Below are 26178 nucleotides of genomic sequence, written 5' to 3'. Positions count from 1 at the left end.
ATTTAATCTTCATAAAACTCTATGATAAAGATATTATTCACATTTTATAATAGAGGAAAACCTATTACAATTTTCCCAAGTTCTCAAAACTAATAAAAGATTCAACTAATGGGATTCAAACTCAAAGTTCTGATTCAGGACCCCAGCCTCTTAACCACTGTGTTCTACTGCCTCCCATACTGGTAAATCATAGTCATCCAAAGGCCCCCAACATTTTCAAACATATGAAAAGTTGAAATAATTGTATGTGCACATCCATACACTTAGATTCAACATTTTACTATATTGGTTTCATAACATACCTATATAATTATCTACCAGTATTTATCCATCCATCATTTCTGATGCATTTTAAGTTGCAGACCTCAGTAACTGTCAGCCCTTAAATGCTTCAGCATGCTTATCATTAACCAAAGTTTAGTATTTGTCTACATTTTTAAGGTAAAATTTACATATGGTGAAATGCACAAATCCTAAGCATACCATTTAATGCATTTTGAGAAATGGAGACACCCAAAACCTCCATGAAGATATAGAACACTCACCCCAGAAAGCTTCCTCATGCCCCTTCTTAATTAACCCCTCACCCCTACCCTATAGGGGTAATAATGGTTATGATTTTTTTCCCCATAGATTAATTCTTGTCTGCTCTATAACTTCATATAAATAGAATCATACAGTTTATACTCTTTTGTGTAAGGCTCTTTGACTCAGTACAATGTTTTTGCTATTTATCACTGCTGCTGCTTGAATTAGTAGTTCATTCCTTTTTCATTGATGAATAGTATCCCACTGTATGAATATAACACTGTTTTCCATTTTCTTACCAATGGATATCTGGCCTATTTCCAGTTTTTAGCTCTTCTTTGGCATTTATTAAATAAATGTGTAGTTATAACTAGACTCTCTACACATTTAGTCTGCTTTCAATCATTATGCCATTTTGCAAAATAATTCAAAATAGACTATAAAAAAGTATAAACTTTATAAAGTATCTCTTCTCTGTAATGTGTTTTTTATATTTCTGACTTTTCTACTCCACAACTAGTTACTTGTCTTTACTCAGATGCAGTCCTCTCTCTTGTAAGCAAGCGTTCTAGAATTTGTCTCAATGATAGGAGAGAATGTTGATTAGTCATGTTGCTGTATACACACACAATAAACTTTTTGATTGACAATCACAGAACCAAAACAACTAAGCAAGGAAAACAGCAGAATGTAAAACAAAAAAAAAATAAAATATAACCTTGTGGAGAAACTTTAAATTATGAACTCTTAATTATTGTTTGAGCCTAAGGTACTTGTACCCATACTCTGAAAACAACTTTTACAGCCTTTTCCACAAATACTGATCTTTATTTTCTACATTATAATTTAAGTTTTAACATATAGAGTCATAGTGTACTGTCTTCCTCATTCTCACATCCTTTCATTCACTAATTATTCCTTTCAATTGTCTTCCACATCAGTTCTTTATTTTGCTTCCCTACCGCCACGCCCACATCTCAGGCCATTTCCCCTTACCTCTGGAGTATTACTATACCTCCCTCATTTTTATTCATATCCAACCTTTCCCATGTCCACACTCTCATACCCACCACCACTGATTAATCCTCCTGAAGTCCGATCTCATCTTATTACACACCTGCCAAAAATTCTGAGCAGCTCATCATTACCTATAAATTTTAGCTCCTAGCCTAACATTCAAAGAGCTCCAGAATCCACCCTCAAGTTTGCTCACTTTATCTCCTGTTTTTCTACATGAAACAAGTTGCTCCAATTGCTTTTCCCTAACTATGCATCTCCATGCTGGTGCCTGTGCCACTCTTACCACCTGGCGCACCTTCTTCCTTACCTGTCCTCCTCCTGCGTTCTTTAAGACCCCAGCTACAGTTTTATCTTATCAAATTCTTCTTAATCCACTCCCTCCCTAATCCACTATAGTCAAGACACTGCCTTTACTTCAAATAAAGCAGGGCATAAATAATAAATATGTAACCCACGATGGTTTATCTCTTTAGACTTCCTTAGTACCTGTCATCTGTATCACATATTTTTTGTTCTACACTGCTGGTATTATTATCTTTACGTGTAGATCTCTTATTTCACCTACCTTATAAATTCCTTTAGTGATATACTCATCTCCTACTTCTTCGTTTCTCCCACTATATCTATCCTAGTCTTGCACATGAGGTGATTAATATTTTTAGCTGATTCACTTTTATAACTGAAATATAAAACAATCCTTGTTAAGAAGCATTTTCCTTATGAGATGGTCTCATAGAAAGTGCGTATGTTCCTAATCTGTATAATCTCTCATACATAAATCATAAAAACATCAAATGCTCAAGAAATTTATATTTCTATCATGTATTTTTTTTTTTTACCATGTTTGACGTTATCAATTGTAGGTTGCAAAATGACTAAAAAGAGTTAATTTGGAGTAGCTCATCTAAACTTACAAAATATTTTTAAAAGGCATTTTGTCCAAATGTTATAACATTTGCTATAAAGGGCCTGGTTTTAGTTTCCTCAAAAATGTATTAAGCCCACGTGTAAATTAAGAATCTTTAGATCACTAAGATTCCAATAAATGTGTTCACAATTGGAAAGAATCTTTTCTTCAAAATGTGCAATATTTTTATTAATATCAAGTCACTTCCTAGGAGTTATTACCATGAGCTACCTATTTATAATTTAGCTTTCTAGTTACAAATAGTAAAATTTCCACCTAGCTCAGAGTATATTTACATGAAAAGTAGCACAGCATTAACCTACTAACAAGAGTCAAAGAAATTCCCCCACTAAATTCCCCTGCTCACCACCCAATTAACCTTTGCTATTCATTCTAAAGTTATTAGTTTTGCTACACAACTTAAATGACTTCAACTGAGTGCCTCAGCCAGAACTGGAGTCTCATTGCCCTATGAAGTCTGAGCTGTAACAGATGATTTTTTACACATATTATAGCACACTGAATAAAATAGGTAAAGAAGGTAATCCAGGCAAGGTCAGTTGGTCAGTCCCTAAGAGACTGTGCAAACTCAAGATCTTCTTAGCCTACAGGGAGAGGTGGAAAGTATGTTAAAAAAGCACTGTAGGATGCATGCATGAGAAAAAGTTTGCGTTAGGAATTACTATACGTGATACTTACATAAATTTCATTTAACACAACAAACTGTAACTTCTTTCACAGAGACATTCACCACCTATAATAAGGTGTAGGATGACATTTGCCAAGTTATTGTATTTATAAGAACATATAACTTACTTTACGGTATTTTGTTAAAATATGCAACAAGAAATGTTAAGCTTGGACATGATAAAGAGGTTCCTGAAAGTAAAAGTAATATCATATTAAAGCCAAGTCTCAGGTAAACTCCACCAACTTGCAGGACTTAAAGTACAATTTACTCTTTCAAAATGGATTAAGAGTTGTCTCACTTTATCTTCGGCACATGGGCTAAAAATATTTTTAACTGTGAGTCATGACCCATCAGTAGGTAGTGAAATCAACTTAGTGGGCCAATACCATCAAAAAGTTTTCTGTAATGTAACAGAATAGAATCAAATATAGGAGGGACGCACAAATGGGACAGTGACTTTTTTTCTCTGATAAAATGTACCACATAAATAAAGAGGGCAATACAGTAGTATTTGTGATATAATTTTTTTCTAAATCACTGAAGCAAAGTGAGAATTTAAAATTCACATTGGAGGAGAGGAAAGGAATTTTAGAAACAACTATTATTGCCTCTCCCAAACACTTAAACCAACACATTAAACCCCAATTTCCAAGTGAAAGCACCTTGTCGACAAATTCAGCAGTTAATACAGGGTGACCGGGTGAGCCTGGGGAAAAAAAAGCAGGAAGAAGAATAGAAAGTGTACCCCCTCCTCAACACTGGAGGGGGTACATTTCAGGAATGACACAAAGAATAAGTGCCCTCTTTTGCCTCCCATGTAGAAAAGATGAACATTTCATGGTAGGCAACATCCATGAAGGGAACCCATAGTTCCTGGAAGTTCTCAAGAGCCAGAAAAGGATTTGGAATAGCAGTGGTGGTGGTGGGCAATCACTCTGAGGATGAAGAAGGCATAGCTGGAGAACCTGGAGGGGGGACCAGCTCACTCACTAGTACTAACTGAATCCTCATGCAGCTGCCAACTTTAGGCCAAAGACAGTGTCCCACTCATGTTGTCCATGACCCAGATAAGATTTATCCAGATTTTGAAAAGACCTAACAGTAGCTGAGTCCCTTGGGTAGAACAGAACAAGTGCTGGAATAAATTAAACCCTCCAAGTGGGGTTGCCTCTGAAAAAGAAATGTGGAATTCACCCTGTGACCAGCCAGATCCAAGTATCTAATCCTCAAGGAGCTTTCACAGACCATAACCCACTCAATCCCAGAACTGCTTTTTGTGAGAGAATTACTATCCTGGCGAACACCATTTAGGGCCAAAACAGGGATCCTAGACTTGGATACCATGTGTACTCCACCCACTAAAAGAAGCAGAATGATGGGGAAAACATTCTTTTGAGGAATTTGAGTCTACTAAGGAAGAGAATATTACAGAATAGTTTACTGATACATTAATTTGCTTTATTTTCATTGGTGTAGGAAAACGGTGCTATTTGCATTTTACATTTTGTTTTCTCTCCCTGGTTTTAAGAGTTATCCAGGTCTTCTCTTTTCAAATGAGATTGTCTCACCAAAGCAGAAGGTTCCTAAAGAGAACATCTCTTCTTGACTTTCGTTTTAGAAAACCTAAACTCAATGAGGGAATTCCCTGTTAGGAAAAAAGAAGAGAGACAGTATCTTTGAGGGGTAAAGACTCTGCAAAGGGGTCTTCCACGGTAAGAAAAATAGAAAAAAAAAAAAATAGGGCAAGAGGGAAGAGGACAGAAGTATGAAGTAACAAGAATTAGAATGGGAACCTAACCCACTCCTACAGTTCCCCAGGGAAATAGCAGGTACAAAGAAGAATGGCCTGGCCACATGATAAACCCAGAAAGGCTGATCCTTGGCTCTAGGGATCCTGGCCTCAGCAACGATTTTCATGTTGAGAAGCCTTCTTAAATATCCTGCTACTTATAAGACTCTCCAGGATCCTTTTTTTTTTTTTTCAAATATGATTTTTTTTTTATTGGAGTATAGCTGCTTTACAATATTGTGTTAGTCTCCAGGGTCTTTTGTAACATGGTTTGGTGAGAGGTGGGAAGAACACCAGCCCCAATCTAATAATTGATACTGACTTCACCATGAAGGGGAACTGGAGTCTGACTTAAATTTTACTTCAAAATTAAAGAAATATGACATTTTTTCATGCTACATCACACCTGATACATCTATGCTTTGTAATGGTATAGACAATGGGGGTTAAAAAATAAAAACCTGTTAAAATAGTTTGAAATGTAAAATGAAACAAATGTAAAACTGTATATTTGTATCTGCATCTGAATTATAATTTTATTAAATTCCATACAGTGAACAACATGTGATATAGTCCCACTGATGTTAATGATGTACTGAGCTCATCAGTTTTACCACTCTGCATCACCAATGGCTTTTGCAAATACATAGTCTCTCCCTCCAAAACACATAACACCATCTTTCAAATAGAATTTCCATTTGTTCTTGCTTCGATGAATCTGGAGGGAGAAAAACAGCCTAAATTAATTAAATTTAGAAGTTAAAGGATCATTTACATTTCTTTGCATATCCCATGGGATTATTCTGACCCTAAATGGGAGTTCTTTATAAATAAGACCCTCCTCAAGATAGTTTATTCATTCATTCAGCAAATATTTGTCGAGTTCCTATGTGTCAGGTATTGTTTTAGGCACTGGAGATCTATTAGCTTTTTAAAAAGGAAAATATAGATATAATTTTTTAGAACAGGAAAAAAACTCCTGTCTTTGAAGAGGTTACATTTTGGTAAGGATGGGAGAAACAAACCTAATAAACACGTAAACTATATAGAATATTAAAAGGTGGTAAGTGTTATGAAAAATAGATCTGGAAAAGCAATATCACAAACACAGAGGTGGGGTTACAATTTTAAATAGAAGAGTCAGGGTGGGCCTGACCTGTGAAGTAACATTTGAGCAAAGACTTAAAAAGAAGATATTGACTAGAGAGCATTCCAGACAAAGGGAACAGAAGTCCTGAGGAGGGGCATGCCTGGATTGCTCAAGAACAGCAAAAAGTTCACTATGTCTGCAAAGGAATAAACAAGAGAGGATGTAGTTAATATTATCCGGAATGAAAAAATAGTGGTGTTTCACCTCGAAGAAGAAAGTCACAATAACACACTGAGCAAGGTCTGAAAATACAGCTTATAATCTATCAGATTCTATTAGCTATTCTTTGGATTCAGTAAATCAGCCTGATACAAAATTAAAACTAGAAAATCCTACTACCTTAAGAGGTAAGAAATCATACAATCATTGTTACTTCTGGGTAAACCACAAGTGACTATTTTAAAAATTTAGAAATATATGATCTGAAATCAAGGGTAAAAATTAAACCTAGTTGTTGATTGCAAATAGTCAAATCAAGGAAGAAAAGCCTGTGACTAGTATTTGGATGCATTTTGTGAAGCATAAGAAAATACAAAGGATAAACCCTCTATTTGTGTGTGGGGGAAATGGCCTGGTGACAGAAAATTTCTTTTCTGAGTTTGACTTCCAAATTTTCACTTGCACTTATCTTAAGTCTCGGGGAACACAACAGTGACAACAGAATCCTTAACACAGATGATAAAATCTGGCCAGAATAAGGAAAAGAACAACGGTAGAAGCAGCGGCAACAACTCATCCCAGTACCTTTATCTAGTGACTACATTATTCTAGAAATGCAACAATGGTTCAACATTAGGAATTTACTAGTATAAAAACTATATTACTAGACCTAAGGAGACAAATAATATAATCATCTTCAATGATGTTGAAAAAGCTTTTGATAAAACTCATGCATTATAGATTTTTTTTTTTTAACTAAAATAAGAAAGACTATGTCCTACAAACATACACACACACACACACGCCCCTACCTCAACCCAAAAGCCGTGACTTAGTGCTTAGTGCAGAAACCCTAAAAGTACTCCTGCTCAAGTCAGGACATAGACAAGAATACCCACTCTTATCCAACTTTTCACTCTAGAGGTACTAGCCAATACAATTAGACAAAAGGAAAGTACAACTGGTACTAGCCAACACAATTAGACAAGAAGAAAGAACTAGAGAGATAAAAGTTGGAAAAGATGAAATAAATTTGCAGATGCAATGACTGGATGTCTGAAAAACCTAAGATAATCAATTTAAAATGACTAAATAAGAATTCAGTATTGATACAAAATTAATAAACAAATTCATTGCCTTCAAATACTGATATATAAGCAACAGTTAGAAGATATAAAGGAAGAGCCCGTTTACCACAGCAACAAAAGAGATAACATAATAAGGAAAAAATTTTTTAAATACTTGATCTACTGGCACCATTCAATATATCCTCTTTGAAATATTTTCCTTACTTGGCTTCTAGAACATGCCTGGTTTTCCACATGACTCTTTGGCCACTCCTTCTCTCTCTTACCTCTCAATTTGAGAGTGTACCAGGACTCTTCTTTCTGATTATATTCACTCTCTTGGTGATCTTATCTAATCTCATGGCTTTAAACATCATCTATATGCTGATGACTCCCCAAAATTATATCTCTAGCTCACACCTCTCCCTTAAACTCCAGATTCTCATTCAACTGCTTCAGCACCTCTTCATAAATGTCCAATAAACATCTCAAGCAAGTTTAAAACAAGGACACTAATATACTCTCCCCCGAACCTCACAGTCTTCCCCATCTCAGTGAGGAATGGCCACTCATTCTTCTCATTCAGGCCAGAAATCTTGGACACAATCCTTACACCTCCTACTCACATCTCATATCCAGATCCATCAGTAAATGTTAGTTCTACCTACAAAGCATATTCCAACCACTTCTACCACCTCCACTACTATTACTCTTGTCTAAGCCACCATCCTCTCTCACCTGGATTAATATGTCCCATGACTAGTTTCCCTATTTTCACCCTTGTCCTCCTCTTATTCTACTCTAAACATGGTAGCCAGTCTACTTTTACTATGGCCCTACTAAAAACATAAACCAGATATCATTTCTATGCTCAAAACTCTCCAATGACTTCTCATCCAAAAAATAAAGTCCTTAAAATGGACTATAAGATCCCGCTCTTCCCCTCACTTACTGCTCTGCTCTCCTCATTGTTCCCTGAACACACAGGTATTCTTCTACCTCAGGACTTATGTATTATTTACTGTTCCCTCTGTCTGAAATGATTACATCCAAATATCCTCATGGTTCATTCTCTTACCTCCTTTTTTTTTTAAATATTTTTCAATTTATTTATTTGGTTACACCAGGTCTTAGTTGTGGCAGGCGGGCTCATTAGTTGCAGCTTGCCAGCTCCTTAGTTGTGGCATGCGAACTCTTAGTTGCGACATGCATGTGGGATCTAGTTCCCTGACCAGGGATCAAACCCAGGCCCCCTGCACTGGGAGCACGGAGTCTTAACCACTGCGCCACCAAGGAAGTCCCCTCTCTTACCTCCTTTTGATCTTTACCCAATCACGTTCTCAGTAAGGCCTCCCCTGGACATCACACCCAAAACTGCAACCTACTCCTCCTTAACATCACTAAAATACTAAATTCTATTAATTCAATGTTAATTAATTACAAGCTATTTCCCACAATGCAGTACCACAAAGAATACTATATCCATAATAGTCTAGAAAATTATTTGTGACTCTATGAAATGCATATACAATCTAGTGTCTATACAGTGCAATACACTGTTTATAGAACACAATACACTGTTTATAAGAATCTAAAAGAACTTTCAAACCAAGACCAGTCCCTTTTCTATTACCTATTCCTTCTTATGTTTATGTTTACCAGCATCTAAATTGCCATTTTCTATCTATACAAAATGTTATAGGAGAGAAAATTATCTTATTTTTAGAGAAAAGGATTCATTTTTTACAGCAATTCAAAGTACCATCCTCCATCTCCCCTGAGTATATTGAAATTGTTACTGAAAAAAAGTCAAAGATGTAAATATGCATTAGTCATCAGGGAAGTGTGAATCAAAACCACGAGATACCACTTCACACCCACTAGGATGGCTAGAATCAAAAAGTCAGACAACAAGTGTTAGTGAGAATGTAAAGCAATCTAAACCATCATACGCTGCTGATGGGAATGAAAAATGGTACAGCCACCTTGGAAAACAGTCTGGTAGTGCCTCAAATTATTACCGTATGACCCAAGAATTCCACTCCTAGGTATTTACCAAAAGAAATGAAAACATATATTCACAAAAAACTTGTACATGAATATTTATAGCAGAATTCTTCATAATAGCCAAAAGGTGGAAACAACTCAAATATCACTCAACAGATGAATGGATAAACAAAATGTGGTATATCCATTCAATGGACTAGTATTCATCAATAAAAAGGAATGAAGAACTGTTAAAAGCTATGATATGGATGAATCTTGAAACACTGTGTGAAATAAATGAAACCAGTCATAAAAGACCACATATTATATGATTCCTTTCATATGAAACTCCAGAATAGGGAAATCTACAATGATGGAAAGTACATTAGTAGTTCCTTACTACTGGGGATGGGAGAAAGGGGGCAATATGGGAGTAAGAACTAAAGGGTATGGGCTTTCTTTCTGAGGTGATAAAAATTTTCTAAAATTGACTGTGTTAATGATTACACATATCCATAAATATACTAAAACCATTGAATTGTACATTTTAAATAGGTGAAGTGTATAGTATGTGAATTATATCTCAAAGCTGCTAAAAAATGTAAATATGAATAAGTTAAGAACACAAAACTGACCATTCTACTACATAATCACAATTATAGTATTTAAAAACAAATTTAAGCTGTATTATATTTTAGTTGCTAAAGTTCAATTGCTATTAAGCTAATTTTTAGGCTTGAAACCTGATAGACACCTTTAACTCTCCCTTGTCAATCATTCTCTCATGACCAACTAATCACCAAGTACCAATGATACTTTTTTAATTTTATTGAAGTATAGCTGATTTACAATGTTGTGTTCATTTCTTCTGTACAGCAAAGTGACTCAGTTATACACACACACACACACACACACATATATATATATTCTTTTTCATATTCTTTTCCATTATGGTTTGTCACAGGATATTGAATATGGTTCCCTGTGCTATACAATAGGACATTGTTGTATAATATTATATTATTATAATATATATATTATATATATAACCACAAACTCCCAATCCTTCCCTCCCCTACTCCCCCTCCCCCTTGTCAACCACAAGTCTGTCCTCTGTAACTGTGAGTCTATTTTCGTTTCATAGATATGTTTACTTGTGTCATATTTTAGATTCCACATGTAAGTGATATCATATGGTATTTCTTTCTCTTTCTGACTCACTTCACTTAGTATGATAATCTCTAGGTCCATCCATGTTGCTGCAAATGGCATTATTTCATTCTTTTTTAATGGCTGAGTAATATTCCACTGTATATATATACCACATCTTCTTTATCCATTCATCTGTCGATGGACATTTAAGTTGTTTCCATGTCTTGGCAATGGTAATAGTGCTGCTATGAACATAGGGGGGTGTGCATGTATCTTTTTGAATTATAGTTTTGTTTGGGTATATGCCCAGGAGTGGGATTGCTGGATCATATGGCAACTTTATTTGTAGTTTTTTGAGGAACTTCCATACTGTTTTCCATAGTGGCTGCATCAATTTACATTCCCACCAACAGTGTAGGAGGGTTCCCTTTTCTCCACACCTTCTCCAGCATGTTATTTGTAGACTTTTTAATGATGGCCATTCTGATTGGTGTGAGGTGGTACCTCACTGTAGTTCTGATTTGCATTTCTCTAATAATTAGCAATGTTGAGCATCTTTTCACATGTCTGTTGGCCATCTGTATATCTTCTTTGGAGAAGTGTCTATTTAGGTCTTCTGCCCACTTTTGGATTGGCTTGTTTGTTTTTTTGTTGTTGAGTTGTATGAACTGTTTGTATATTTTGGAAATTAAGCCCTCGTCAGTCACATCATTTGCAAATATCTTCTCCCAGTCTGTAGGTTGTCTTTTCGTTTATTTTTTTTTACTTAATTTTATTTTTTTTAATTGAAGTATAGTTGACTTACAATGTTGCGCCAATCTCTGCTGTACAGCAAAGTGACTCAGTTATACACATACAGACATTCTTTTTTTTTAATTCTTTTCCATTATGGTTTATCATAGGATATTGAATATAGTTCCCTGTGCTATACAGTAGGACCTTTCTGTTTATCTTTTTGTTTTATTTATGGTTTCCTTTGCTGTGCAAAGCTTGTAAGTTTGATTAGGTCCCACCTGTTTATTTTTGCTTTTATTTCTATTGCCTTGGGAGACTGACCTAAGAAAACATTGGTACGATTTATGTCAGAGAATGTTTTGCCTATGTTCTCCTCTAGGAGTTTTATGGTGTCTTGTCTTATATTTAGGCCTTTGAGCCATTTTGAGTTTATTTTTGTGTATGGTGTGAGGGTGTGTTCTAACTTCATTGACTTACATGTGGCTGTCCAACTTTCCCAACATCACCTGCTGAAGAGACTGTCTTTTCCTCAGTGTATATTCTACCAAACATACAAAGAAGAACTTATACCAATCCTTCTCAAACTCTTCCAAAAGATTAAAGAGGAAGGAACTCTCCCAAAAACATTTCATGAAGCCACCATCACCCTGATACCAAAACAAGACAAAGACAACTACCAAAAAAGAAAATTACAGGCCAATATCTTTGATGAATATAGATGCAAAAATTCTCAGCAAAATATTAGCAAACTGAATCCAACAACACATAAAAAAGGTCATATACCATTACCAAGCTGGATTCATGCTAGGGTCACAAGGATGGTTCAACATGCACAAATCAATGTGATACACCCCATCAACAAAAAAAAGGACAAAAACCACATGATCACCTCAATAGATGCAGAAAAAGCATCTGGTAAAATTCAACACCCATTCATGATAAAAACCCTTAGGAAAGTGGTATAGAGGGAACATATCTCAACATAATAAAAGCAATTTATGACAAACCCACAGCCAATATAATACTCAAAGGTGAAAAGCTAAAAGCCTTCCCACTAAAATCTGGAACAAGACAAGAATGCCCACTCTCACCACTTCTCTTCTACACAGTATTGGAAGTCCAATGATTCTTCCATCATAATCTCTAACTCTTCCATGTTCTACACTGCCATCCTTAGTCTGGGGTCTGTTACTTTATGTACTACCCCTGTTCTTCTTACTATTTGTCTCTTCCAAATTAGCAAACAATGCCAGTTTTTAAACCCAATTACAATTTTCTCAATATCATCCTCATAAGGTTAATGTCCATCAAATCAAGTTTGAACTTCCCCTACCAGGATTCTGGATTTTCCAATCTGCTCCCACCTCTGTCCACCATCCAGCCTCACTTCCTAACACATTCAAAAGGAAAACACCTCATTCAAGGCAGAGCTGTCTCTTCACTGTCCCTTATAAATCCTACATGCATTCATTTCTCTGCCTTTTATCAGGCTATTCTACTCTGAATGCCTACTCTCCACACTTATCTATATCCTACAAATCATTCAAGACCTATTTCAAAGCCCCACATCACCCATGAAGGATTTGTGGAGAACTCCAACTACAAACGATTTCTTGCATTTCCTAGCCCGTTTTAGGACTTACTGTCTGTGCCACTTATGGTAGCATTTGATTTACATGCCACTCATCTTAGCATTTGATTTATATGCCATGTATTTTAGTATTTGATTTACCTGTCACGTATTTTAGCTTTTGATTTACCTACTATCTTATTGTATGCCATTCTATTATTCCATACAGAAACATCTTGCTTCAATAAGACTGTCACCTCCATAAGACAAGGACTATCACTTTTTTGGTATCACCAAGACCACACAGCACATTTTGGGTATTTAGACCCAAAATACCCTCCCAAATTTATAGAATTAATTAGCTATTTTGAGATTAATTTTACTGAACAGTAACTGATCATCATATTTCCCATCATTTTGCTTATTTTCTACTATAAATGCAATTAATAAACCCAAAGTCTAAAAGGTGAATACAGTACCTTTTCATACTGACAGACAATTACATTATCTGTGTCAAACAGGTCCGGCACATCCTGCTCACTAACATCATCTCCAGAATTTAAAGGGTCCTAAAGATGAAATATACTCACATTAATGAATTTCATGATGCTCTGAATTTTTTAAAGACAGAGGGACATATTCTGTCCCTCCAAGGACACAGAATAGTATTGTATTTAAAAGTCAAACAGCCTGAGTTTGAATCCCAGTTTAGTCACTCAATAACCACAAGACTGACCTTTGGCAAGTTATTAAAACTCCTTGTATCTCAGTTTTCTCATTTGCAAAATGAGGACAGTAATAAGACCCAAAAGACCCATAAGGCAGTGGTAACATTAAATAACAAAAGGCAGTAAGATTTAGTATGGTACCTGGCACATATGTACGGCACCATAAACGATAGTTAATACCACTTACATGCTTCTTAATTATCACATTCCACAAAGATTTCAAGGCATTTATTAGGATTAGAGCAGATATGATATGCTTCTACCCTGGCTGCCTTCTTTACCTCCACTCCCATCCCTTAAACCTCTCACTACCTCTAGTTAAGACCAACAAATATAGTAGCTGATTCCTAAATACTTAATACTGATTTAAATTACAGTTTAAGATTAAAAGTTTAAATACTAGATAGAAATAAGTCTCATTTTAAAGACAAAAGACAGGATTAACCTTAATTGTTATTCCTCTTGGTTCCAAAGTATATTAAAGTACAAACGCTATAAATTTTAAAAAGTTTCAGCTCAAAAATAACCCTTACCTCTTCCACAAGGTCTACTTGAGGGTCTTCATTATCACTACTGTTGGCCGTTGAATCTTCATTTGATATACTGCTGGCTTCTTCAAGTACCTTCAGGTCTCCTGCATCAGTAATCCCTAGAAATTTGTTCTCATCTACATCTCTTGTACTTCCTATTTCATCACTGGAAGATGTATCTCCAGTTCCGTCTATTTGAATTATCTCATTAATATCATCATCAGTTACATGAATGCTTAAATCCATCTGAGAATTAGAATCCTAAAAAGAGAAATAAATGCAATAAAGTTTTTCCCTGTCAAACAAGGTGTATATAACATTGGATCACGCAAAATATAAAATTACTTAAACAGTTCACAAGTGGCCTCTGAAAACATATTTCTTCCCTGTCAGATGATATTCCCTAATTTTGAATTTTAGAACACCCCTAGCATTTCTATATAAGATGGGAATAACTTTTAAATTGTAAATAAAGTAAACCCACTTACAGTCATACATAGACAGCAAATCAGTTGACTGTTTTCAGATAATATTTACCAGTTTTTATACATACTATCTTAAATTTATATACCTCTTAGGTTTTAACTATTTTATTTTAAACAATAATTCAATGAAGTAGAAAGGACAAGTGACATCATGCTCAATGGATAAATAAAAAATATAAAGGATTGTACTAACTAGAATAAGCCAAATACAAAAGGACAAATATAAATCAAAACTGACAGAACTGAAAAGATTAAAAGACAAATCCACAAATATAGTTGGAGAATTCAACATTCTTCTTCTTACTAATCAATAAAAAAAGCAGACTGAAATTCAGTAAGAATGTAGAAGAACTGAACAACACAATCAACCAACATAACCTAATTGGCATTTATGGAATACTCCACCCCCAAATAGCCAAATGCACATTCTTTTCAAGAGCACACAGAATGTTCACCAAGATGGACCATATTCTGGATCATAAAACAAATCTTGGCAAATTTAACACACACAAAGTATGTTTTCTTAGCACAAAGGAATTAAACCAGAAATCAGTAACAGAAAAATCTGGAAAATCCTCAAATACTTACAAATTAAATAACACATTTTTAAATACCCATGGGTCAAAGAAGAAGTCACAAGGGAAATTAAAACATAATTTTAATTGAATGCAAACAAAAACATTACATTTCAAAACCTGAGATGTAGCTAAAGCAGTGCCTAGAGGGAATTCATATGACTATATAAGAAAAGAAGCAAGTCTCAAATCAGTGGCCTAAAATCCCACCTTAAGAAACTAAAAAAGAGAAGACCACATTAAGCTCATAGCAAATAAGGAAATAATAAAGACAAAAAGAAAAATACATGAAACTGAGAACAGAAAAAGTCAATTAGACCAAAAGTTCATTCCTTGAAAAGATGAATAAAAATGAAAAAACATAGCCAGACTGACAAAAAGAGAAAGGAAACAAGTAAACAATATTACTAATTAAGGACAGGGTGCCACCATAGATCCCGAAGACATTAAAAGGATAAGGAAACTGTTTTAGATCATTTGGGCTGCTATAACAAAATACCATAAACTAGGTAGCTTATTAACAATGGAAATTTATTTTTCACAATTCTGGAGGCTGAGAAGTCCCACATCAAGGCACCAGCAGATTTGGTATCTGGTAGAGCCCACTTTCTGGTTCACAGATGATGGCTTCTCACTGTGTCCTCATATGGCAGAGGGGCTAGGGAGCCCTGTGGGGTCTCTTATAAGGTAACTAATCCCATTAATTGAAGACTCCATCCTCATGACCTAGTCGCCTCCCAAAGGCCCCACCTCCTAATTACCACCACCTTTTGGGGGTTAGGATTTCAACATATTAATTTGGGGGTTACATAAACATTCAGACTGATGTAAGGCAATTTACAAAAATTGTATGGCTGTATAGTAGCAATAAACAATTGGAAATTGAAATTTAATAACAGCACTATTTAAAGCAGCAAGAGAAAAGCAACTCATCACATACAAGGGATCCTCAGTAAGATAACAAGCAGATTTCTCACCAGAAACTTTGAAAACAAAAAGGCAGTGGTATGACATATATTTAAAGTGCTGAAGGACTTCCCTGGTGGTCCAGTGGTTAAGATTCCATGCTTCCAATGCAGGGGGCATGGGTTCGATCCCTGGTCAGGGAACTAGGATCTCACGTGCCATGTGGTGTGGCCAAAGAAAAAGAAAAAATAATAGTGCTGAAAGAAAAGACTAAACTGGGAATTCTATATCTGGGAAACTGTCCTGCAAATAAGGCATTTCCAGATAAAAGCTGAAGGAGTTTATTACTACTAGGTCTACCCTACAATAAATACTAAAGGGAGTCCTTTAAATCAGCATGAAAGGAAGCTAGACAGTAATCTGAAGCCACACAAAAATATAAAGTTCTCTGGTAAAGATAAATACAATGACAAATATAAAACCCAGTATTATCATAATTTTGGTTTGTTAACTCTACTTTTTATTCCTCTATGAGATTTAAGAGATAAAAGCATTAAAAAATTATAATTATAAATCTATATCAAGGAGTACACAATATATAAAGACATAATGTGGGACATCAGTAATATAAAGTGGTGGAGGGTAAAGCTGTAAAGAAGCAGAGTTTTTGTATGAAATTAAAGGTGAGTTGGTACAGTTCAAAATAGATTGTTACAACTTTAAGATGCTATAAGTAATCTCCATGAACCACAAAGAAAATATTTATAGAGAACACACAAAAGGAAATGAGAAAACAATCAAAATGTGTCATTACAAAAAAACTACACACAAAAGAATGTAATAAGGGAGGAAATAAGGGACAAAAAAGCTAAAAGACACACAGAAAACAAAACAGCAAGAGTAACCTCTCCCCTATTAGTAATTACTTTAAATGTAAATGGATTAAACTCCCCAACCAAAAGAGACAGATTGGAAAATGGATGAACAGTATCCAGTTACATGCTGTCTACCAGAGACTCACCTTAGGTGTAAGGACACACAAGGTTGAAAGTAAAATGATGGAAAAAGATATTCCATGCAAACAGTAACCACAAGAGTTGGGGAAACTATGCTAAAAACAGACAAAATAGACTTTAAGTCAAACACTGTTACAAGAAACAAAAAAAAATTACATAATGATAAAAGAATCAATTCACCAAGAAGATATAACAATTACAAATATTTATGCACCAAACATCAGACCTCCTAAATATATGCAACAAAAAGGGAGAAACAGCTCTGCAGTAATAGTAGGGAACTTTAATACTCCACTTTCAATAATGAATAGAACCACCAGACACAATATCAATAAGGAAATAAAGAACTTGAGCATGACAGACTAACTGTACCTAACAAACATATACAAAACATGCAAAATAGGAGGATACACATTTTTCTCAAGTACACACAGAACGTTCTCCAGGATAGGCCATAAATTAGGCCACAAAACAAATCTTAGTATTTAAAAAGACTGAAATCATACAAAGTATCTTTTCTGATCACAATGGAATGAAACCAGAAATTAACAGCAGAAGGAAAACTGGAGAATCCACAAGATGTAGAAGTTAAACTACAGTCTCAAAAAAAAAAAAAAAAAAATCAATGGGTCAAAGAAGAAATAAAAAAAAACCAAAATCTTTTGTCAAAAGATAAAAAAAAATCTCGAGACAAATGAAAAGGAAAACACAGCATACCAAAACATGTGGGATTCTGCAAAAGAAGTGCTAAGAGAGAAATTTATAGCTGTAAATGCTCATATTAAAAAAGGAGAAAGATCTCAAATTAACAACCTTAAGGAACTAGAAGAAGAACAAATAAAGCCAAAGCTAGTAGAAGGAAGGAAATAATAGCAATTAGGGCAGAGATAAAGTATAGAAAAACAATAGAGAAACTAAACAAAACCAAGAATTGGTTCTTCAAAAAGATCAATAAAATTTATAAACCTCTGGCTAGACTGATGAAGAAAAAAAGAGAGAAGACTCAAATAACTAAAATCAGAAATAAAGAAACTTTACTAGTGATTTTACAGAAATAAAAAGAATTATAAGACTAACTGTATGCCAACAAATTGGATAACCTAGATGAAATGAACTAATTCCTAAAAACACAAAACCTACCAAGACTGAATCATGAAGAAAGAGAAAATATTAATAGACTTATAACCAGTAATGAGATTCAATTAGTCATCAAAAACCTCTCAACAAAGAAATGCCCAGGACCAGATGGCTTCACTAAAGAATTCTACCAAGCATTCAAAGAAGAATTAACACCAATCCTCAAAAATCCTCAACAAGGGAATTCTCTGGCAGTCCAGTGGCTAGGACTTCACACTCTCACTGTGAGGGCCCAGGTTCAATCCCTGGTCAGGGAACTAAGATCACACAACATGGCTGAAAAAAAAAAAAAAATCCTCAACAAAATACTAACAGAATTCAACAGCACATTAAAAGGATCATACACCATGACCAAATGAGATTTATTCCTGAAATGCAAAAGTGGTTCAACATATGAAAAATCAATGTAATACAACACATTAACAGACTGAAGAGGGGAAAAAATGACACAATCACCTAAACTAATGCAAAAAAAGCATTTGACAAAATTTAACACCCTTTCATGATTTAAAAATAAAAATTAAAAAAAACACTCAAACTAGGAATAGAAAGAAACTACCTCAACATAATAAAATTGACCTATGAGAAACTCTCAGCTAACAGCATATTCAATGGTGAAAACTGAAAGCTTTTCCTCTAAAATCAGGAACAAGGCATGGATGCCCACTCTTGCCACTTCTATTCAACATAGTACTAGATGCCCTAGCTAGGGCAATTAAGCAAGATAAAGAAATAAAAGGCATCCAAATTAAAAAGGAAGAAGTAAAACTGGCTCTGTTTGCAGATGACATAATGCTCTATGTACAAAACCCCCAAAATTCCACACACACAAAAAAAATGTTAGAACTAATGAATTCAGCAAAAGGTACAAAATACAAAACAACATACAAAAATCAGGTGCATTTCTATACACTAACAATTAACAACCTGAAAACAAAGTTAAGAAAGCAATTCCATTTACAAAACCACCAAATAGAATATTTAGGAGTAAACATAATCAAGGAGGAAAAAGACTTGTTCACTAAAAACTACAAAACATTGCCAAAAGGAGTTAAAAATGATACAAATAAATGGGAAGACATTCCATGTTTATGGATTAGAAGAGTTAATATTATTAAAATGTTGATACTACCCAAAGACAACTAAGATTCAATGCAATCCCTATCAAAATCCAAATGACATTTTTGGTGCGAATGGAATAGTAATGCATCTTGAAATTCATATGGAATCTCAAGGGACCCTGAATAACCAAAACAATCTTGAAAAAGAAAATACAAGTTGGAGGTCCCATTCATCCTGATTTCAAAGCTTGCTACAAAACTACAGTAGTCAAAATAGTGTATTTGCATAAAGACAGACAAAAGACCAATGGAACAGAGAGACCAGAAATAAATTCTCACATATATGGTCAAATGATCTTCTACAAAAGTGACAAGACCATTCAACAGGGAAGGATAATCTTTTCAACAAATGCTAAGAAAACTAGATATCCACATGCAAAAGAATGAAGTTGGTCCCCTACCTTACACCATATACAAAAATTAACTCAAAATGGATTAAAAAGTTAAACATAAGAGCTAAAACTACAAAACTCTTAGGAAAAAAATCATAGAGGAGAATCTTCATGACACTGAATTTGGGAATGATTTCTTAGATATGATACCAAAAGCACAGGCAAAAAAAAAAAAAAAAGATAAAATGGACTTCATCAAAATTAAAACCTTTGTGCATCAAAGGACACTATCAACAAAGTGAAAAGGCAACCCACAAAATGGGAGAAAATATTTGCAAATCATATATCTGATGAGTTAATATCCAGAATATATTTTAAAACGCCTACACTCAACAACAAAACGAAAAACTTGATTTAAAAATGCGCAAAGAACTTAGACATTTCTCCAAAGAAAATATACAAATGGCAATAAGCACATGAAAAGATGTTCAGTATCACTAATCATTAGGGAAATGCAAATCCAAACCACAATAAGATACCACCTCATACCCATTAGGATGGCTATTATCAAAGAAAAAAAAAAAAAACAGAAAATAAGTGCTGGTGAGAATGTGGAGAAATTGTGCACTGCTGGTGGGAATGTAAAATGGTGCAGCTGCTATGGAACACTACGGTAGTTCCTTAAAAAATTATAAACAGAATTGTCATATGACCCAGCACCATATCTGGCTATATAACTGAAAGCAGGGAAACAAGGAGACATTTGTATACCCAAGTTTATAGTAGCATTAGACACAACTGTCAAAAGGTATAAGCAATCCAAGTGTTCATGGATGGATGAATGAATTAACAAAATATGGTATATATACACAATGGAATGTTATTTAAGAATAAAAAGGAAAAAATTCTAATACATGCTACAACATGGATGAACACAAGACATTATGCTAAGTGAAAAGGGACACAAAAGGACAAATACTATCTGACCTCCTGCTTTGAGATACCTATAGTCAAATTCATAGAGACAGAAAGTAGAATGGTAGGTGCCAGGGGCTGGGGGAAGAGACGAATGGGGAGTTAGTGTTCAATGGGTATAGAATTTCAATTTGGGAAAATAAAAAATGTTCCAGAGATGGATGGTGAGGACAGTTGCACAAGAATGTGACTGCATTTAATGCCACTGAACTGTACAGTAAAAAATGGTTAAAAGGTAAATTTTTACAATAGACAAAATCAATGGTGCTAGTAAACTGCCAAGTATGTGGTAAAACTGATGCAGAGTGCTGGTGGCAGGAAAAATTGCACAACCTCTTGAAACTACTGTGGCAATGTACTTGAAGAACCACGGAAATTTTTAGTTTTTTTCCTCAATAATCCTATCTTTGAAAATATTTTTTAAATTAATGCAAATGAAGCTTAAAATATAAATAACGTTGTGCTTTATGGTGTGTATTATTATTTATGACAGCACCCAAAACCATGAAAACACTTAGATAAAAATAGAATATGTGCAATATATGTATGCTGAGAACTATAAAACTTTAATAAAAGTCAAGATCTAAATAAAAAATGTAGCAATAAATTGGAACACTCATTGTGAAGACGTCAATTCTCCCCTTGTTGATCTATAGATACAACAAAACCCATATCAGAATCCCAGAAGCTTTTTTTGTAAAAAATGACAAGCTCATTCTAACATTTATACGGAAAAGCAAAGAATTAGAATAACCAAAATAACTTTGAAAAAGAATAAAGTTAACTCATACTCTCTGATGTCCAGACTTACTACAAAGCTGACATAATCAAGACAGTGTGGTGCTAGTGAAAAGATAGACACATGAATTAATGAAACAGAGTGGAAGTCCAGAAATAAACCAACACACATATGATAACTGATTTTCATTAAAGGTGAATGTGCTTTAAACACTCAATGTGATTTAGGCAACTCAATGGAGACAGGGTAGTCTTTTTAACAAAGAATGCTAAAACAACTGAACAACCATATGCAAAAAAAAAGAACCTAAACCCTAACCTTGCACTATACACAAAAATTAACTCAAAAACGGATCACAGTCCTAAATGTAAAATCCATAAAATTTTTAGAAGCATTCGATGATCTTCACAACCTTTGGTTAGATAAGACACATTAGCAGAAATCAAAAGGAAAAAAGAATACATTAGACTTCATCAAAATCACAAACTTCTCCTCTCCTAAAGAGAGCATTAAATACCAAGGACGTGAAGCAACTACAACTCTTACCCATTGGTAGCAGAAATTCGCATTCCACCACACATTGCTGGTGGGAATACAGCCACTTTGGAAATGAGTTTGGCAGTTTCTTATAAGCATACAGGTATCATATGACCTAGAAATCCCACTCCTAGGTATTTACTCAAAAGTAAAGAAAACCTAACTCCACACCAAAAAGGAAGGAAGGGAGGGAGAGAGACAGGAAGGGAGGAAACCCACAAACCCACACATGAATGTTTTTAGGGGATTCATTCACAAATGCCCAAACTGGAAACATCCAAATGTCCAAATGGTGAATGGATAAACAAACTGTGGCACAATGGAACATACTAATATATGCAAAAACATGAATGAATTGCGAATATATCATGTTAAAGTTACATATTGCATGATTCCATTTGTTTGACATTCTGAAAAAGCCAAGCCTATACCAAAAGAAAACAGATCAGTGAGTGCCAGGGACCAGATGTGGAGGGAGGGTATTGGCTACACAGGGGCCTGAGGGACCTCTTTGGGGTGATGGAAATGTTCTGTATCTCAACTATGATACTGGTTATGTAACTCCAAGTGTTTTGTCAAAATTCATATGTACATCTAAAAACTGTATACCTAAATAAAGGTGAACTTTACTGTATGTAGATACTACCCCAATAAATCTGATTGTGTGAAAAGTAAATTATGGTAAGGTTAGTCCTGGGCCTAAATCACATGTTGGAATTGGCTTTTCATGTTAATAGCAACAAGTACTGAAAACCTTAAACTGCAAGATCTTTTGTTACAAAATGAATCAGCGCTCCCATGGTACTTTACCAGATTAGTATAAGCTTATTAAGGAATATTAAAGATTCCAGGACTCTTGTAATTGAATTCACGTAGCATCATCTTACTTTACTTATATCAGTGAGGTCCTCTTTATTCTGGGAAAGGAGTAAGATTACAAATCCAAATTTAATATCAATAACTGCAAAAGAGTTTCGACATTCTCAACTTCTTTCTTCAGAAGCACTTCCACCAAGCATGAGAAAGTTCATATGATTATCTGACTCCAATCTCCTTTTCCAAGGTGGTAGTTTAACCAAAATAGCAGGCAGTTTTGCAGCAACATCTGTAATTGATACCGCAGGCCCATGAATAGAAAGATTTAAGCCTTTCGTATGGCAAACATCCACTACATAGATCAATGAACTCCTCCAAGTCAAATTGTTATTAGGAGGTTTCCACTGTCTCTCAAAAATAGTTAATGTCTCCCCAAGGATCAATCAAGGGCTTCAAGTACTGTCCTTTGAAACGCCATAAAAAATTTGCATAAAAAAGAATATAACATTTTCTCCACACTTTTTGACAAATGTCTTGGAAAAGATAATGATTGGAAATTAAATTGGAAATCATTAAATCAATTTAAATCATTAAATTGGAAAATTTAATAATTCAATTAAATTCTAATGCATTTGAGTGTCACAGCAGCCGACAAAACTTCTTTTAGAATTATTGGCTGGGTCTCAGCACTAAGGTATGCCATGTGCTGAAATAGACATTGAAATGCTCTCTCCACTGAAGCAGCAAAACCATGTGTTGCCGAGCATCTCAGGGGTTCCATCAGTATAGAGAGTACCAAATCTGTTAATCTATAAAAACTTCATTATTACAAAGATGTCAGTTTCCAGTTTCAAAAAAAGGTCTCACAACATAGGAATTTTTTATTGTGCCAATGTGCAAATATGATTAAAATCAGATGTTGGCTGCCCTGAGAAGTACTAGTATTTTTATCCTGCTGAATGTTAAAGAAAAGTCACTGCTGATTCTTCTATGAGTTCTGGCTGAACGTGAAGAAATGTCAACAGTTCTAGTGCAGATGACATCATCCGACAGAAGCACTGCTTTAGTGTTCTTTCTCTGCTCTAAACAAACCAGCTCAATGATTTCCAAGATTCTCAGCTTCACCAAGGTCTTTTCAATTGCATACAGCTTCTGTGGCTGGGCAGTACAATGAGCAAATGCATAGGACGCTTCAAGATAAAGCTTTATTTGCCAAATACAGCTTCCAACCTTTTCAACTTAAGCTTTCCCCTAATGAAAGGACCATATTTTTCTAATGGCTGGTAAGGACTGACACAACCTCATACGCATATGTGGGAATAAAGATAAAACAGGAGAAGCCTAAGCTATGACATACTTTCTTTTCACATTTTCAAACTAAACTATGTGAAATTCAGTTGCCTATAATCATAATGGCAGGGTACATCTTTAATTCTTAACAGAAACTTAATCCAGCCATCTCCCACAACATAATGGCAATAATGATTATATATTACCTAACCATGTACAGTAGCATCCCATGCCACTCTACTCTTTTTTGGGATGAAATATACCTCAACATATTTTGACAAATACGAAAAAAAAGTAACTTGTTAAATTGGCTTTTTTCCTCTAAAGAAATAAAAATGTCACATACCTGGTTTAAAAATCTGATTTAGAGATATTCATTTAGAAGTAGCATATAATGACTCAAAAAAATATGTGCTCAATTAACTGAATCATGAATTCAAATAACTGTTGGTATGATATTTTATCTTTTAGAGTATCAGAATGGATTGGAAGAAAAATAAAAGCTCTTAAAGTTATATATTCTCTAATCCCCTCACTCCATCCATTTTTCATTCATAAATTGATATTGAGCTAGATCAGTGGTTCTTAATCTTAACTATGTATTACAATCACCTCAGAGAACTCCAACAATAATTAGTGGACCCCACTCCAGACCAATTAGATCCATATCCCTTGGGGCAGACCTGAACATTTTTTTAATGCCCCAATAATTCTAATATTTAGCCAGAGTTGAGAACTATTGAGCCAAATAAACTAGTCATAGATCCTCTTCTTTTAAAGCTTATATTCTAGTACACATGAATATATGTGTGTGTGTGTGTGTGTGTGTGTGTGTGTGTATATATTCTTAGGTGTTGGGTATACAAAGATTAATAAAATGTACCTCTCAATGCACACAGGACATTTTAATGCATCTTTTAACTACATTATGACAGATACATACGTAAGGTGCTATGATAACACAGAAGAGATACATCCAACCTAATAATGAAAGGGGAGAGGGTAGATAGAAAGGTATTAAGTAAGATTTCTGAAGGAAGTAATAAATGGGTAAGTAGGAATTAACTTTGTTGTTTCCTGCCTCTCTTTGCTTTTGTTATCCCCTCTGCTTTGTGCCTGGCTTTTCTCCCACCACCCTTTCTTCTGGTTAACACAGATAATTGCTCACAGTTTGTTGTTACCAATAAAGTAGTAGGCATAAAATAAAGGAAGAGTAAATAAGAAACTCTGGCTGAAAAAGAACATGGAGGTCCTCGTATGCCACATTAAGAATGTTGACCTAAAAAAAAACAGACTGCCAGATATTTCTCAGGCAAAGATAGGTTTATTCAGGATCAGCAGAAATTTGGGGTGTGCAACCATGGAGAGCCGCACGCAAGTCCCCTCGGAGGAAGAAAGCTTATATAGAGAAGAAAAGGAAGTTGGGAGGGCTATAGTAAACAAAGAGTCCACAGCTCTTCATTGGCTAAGTTGTTGTCAGCATAGAAGCGGGGTCTTCTAGTTGGGCTCTGCTATTGTCACAGGGCATGAGAGCGCCCCCCTCAGGTCACCCAACTCTATTTAATTGAGATTTCTGTTTATTAATTTTTTTTTACAAGGAGCTTAAATTTTATCCACTGGGCAGTCAGTGACATGTTAAGCAGGCTGCATGCTGAGTAAATTTATGGTAGCCATGAGGAGCAGAGATCATAGCTAATGTTCACTGAGCTCTTACCATATGCTAGGCAGTATGCTGCTGAGCACTTCACATTGATTATCTCACATAATCCTCCCACCATCACAATTCTATGGTAGCTACTATTATCTTTATTTTACAAATGAGGAAATAGTAGCTTGCCCAAGTCACGTAGTTATTAAGGGATAGAGAAGGAATTCAAAACATTTCTGATCCCTGAAGCCTTTAACCTCTAGGATGGATGGATTGGAAGGAGTGGAGTAAGAACCAGCAGAGACTACAGGCTAATAAATCAGTTAGAAACTAGATTATCCCAATTGAGAGACAATTAGGGCAATGGCAGTGGGGATGGAGAAGAGGGAACAGATTCCAGAAATATTTGGTTTTAAAAGTTGTCAAAAATTACATGACTCAATCTTTAAAAGGAATGAAATTCCCATATATGCTACATGAATGACCCTTGAAAATGTGCTAAGCAAAATAAGCCAGTCACAAAAGTACAAATATTGTATGATACCACTCATGAGGTACCTAGTAGTAGTCAAATTCATAGAAACAGAAA

The 26178-nt window shown here is 34.9% G+C and overlaps 1 protein-coding gene across 2 annotated transcripts in view; it reads right to left on the bottom strand.

Moving 5' to 3' along the window:
* Positions 1 to 5545: 5545 nt before the first annotated feature.
* Positions 5546 to 26178, bottom strand: part of GTF2A1L (general transcription factor IIA subunit 1 like) — a 57948-nt gene continuing 37315 nt past the window's right edge. For both annotated transcript variants that reach the window (XM_061210432.1, XM_061210433.1), the window contains 3 exons: positions 14016 to 14273; positions 13234 to 13323; positions 5546 to 5653 (listed from right to left, as the gene is read on the bottom strand). In XM_061210432.1, coding sequence (XP_061066415.1) covers positions 5546 to 5653; positions 13234 to 13323; positions 14016 to 14273 — 456 coding nt within the window. The remainder of the gene's footprint in view (positions 5654 to 13233; positions 13324 to 14015; positions 14274 to 26178) is intronic.

The sequence above is a fragment of the Eubalaena glacialis genome, chromosome 14 (genome assembly GCF_028564815.1).
Source record: "Eubalaena glacialis isolate mEubGla1 chromosome 14, mEubGla1.1.hap2.+ XY, whole genome shotgun sequence".
NCBI lineage: Eukaryota > Metazoa > Chordata > Mammalia > Artiodactyla > Balaenidae > Eubalaena > Eubalaena glacialis.
This window is presented reverse-complemented; position numbering and strand designations above follow the sequence as displayed.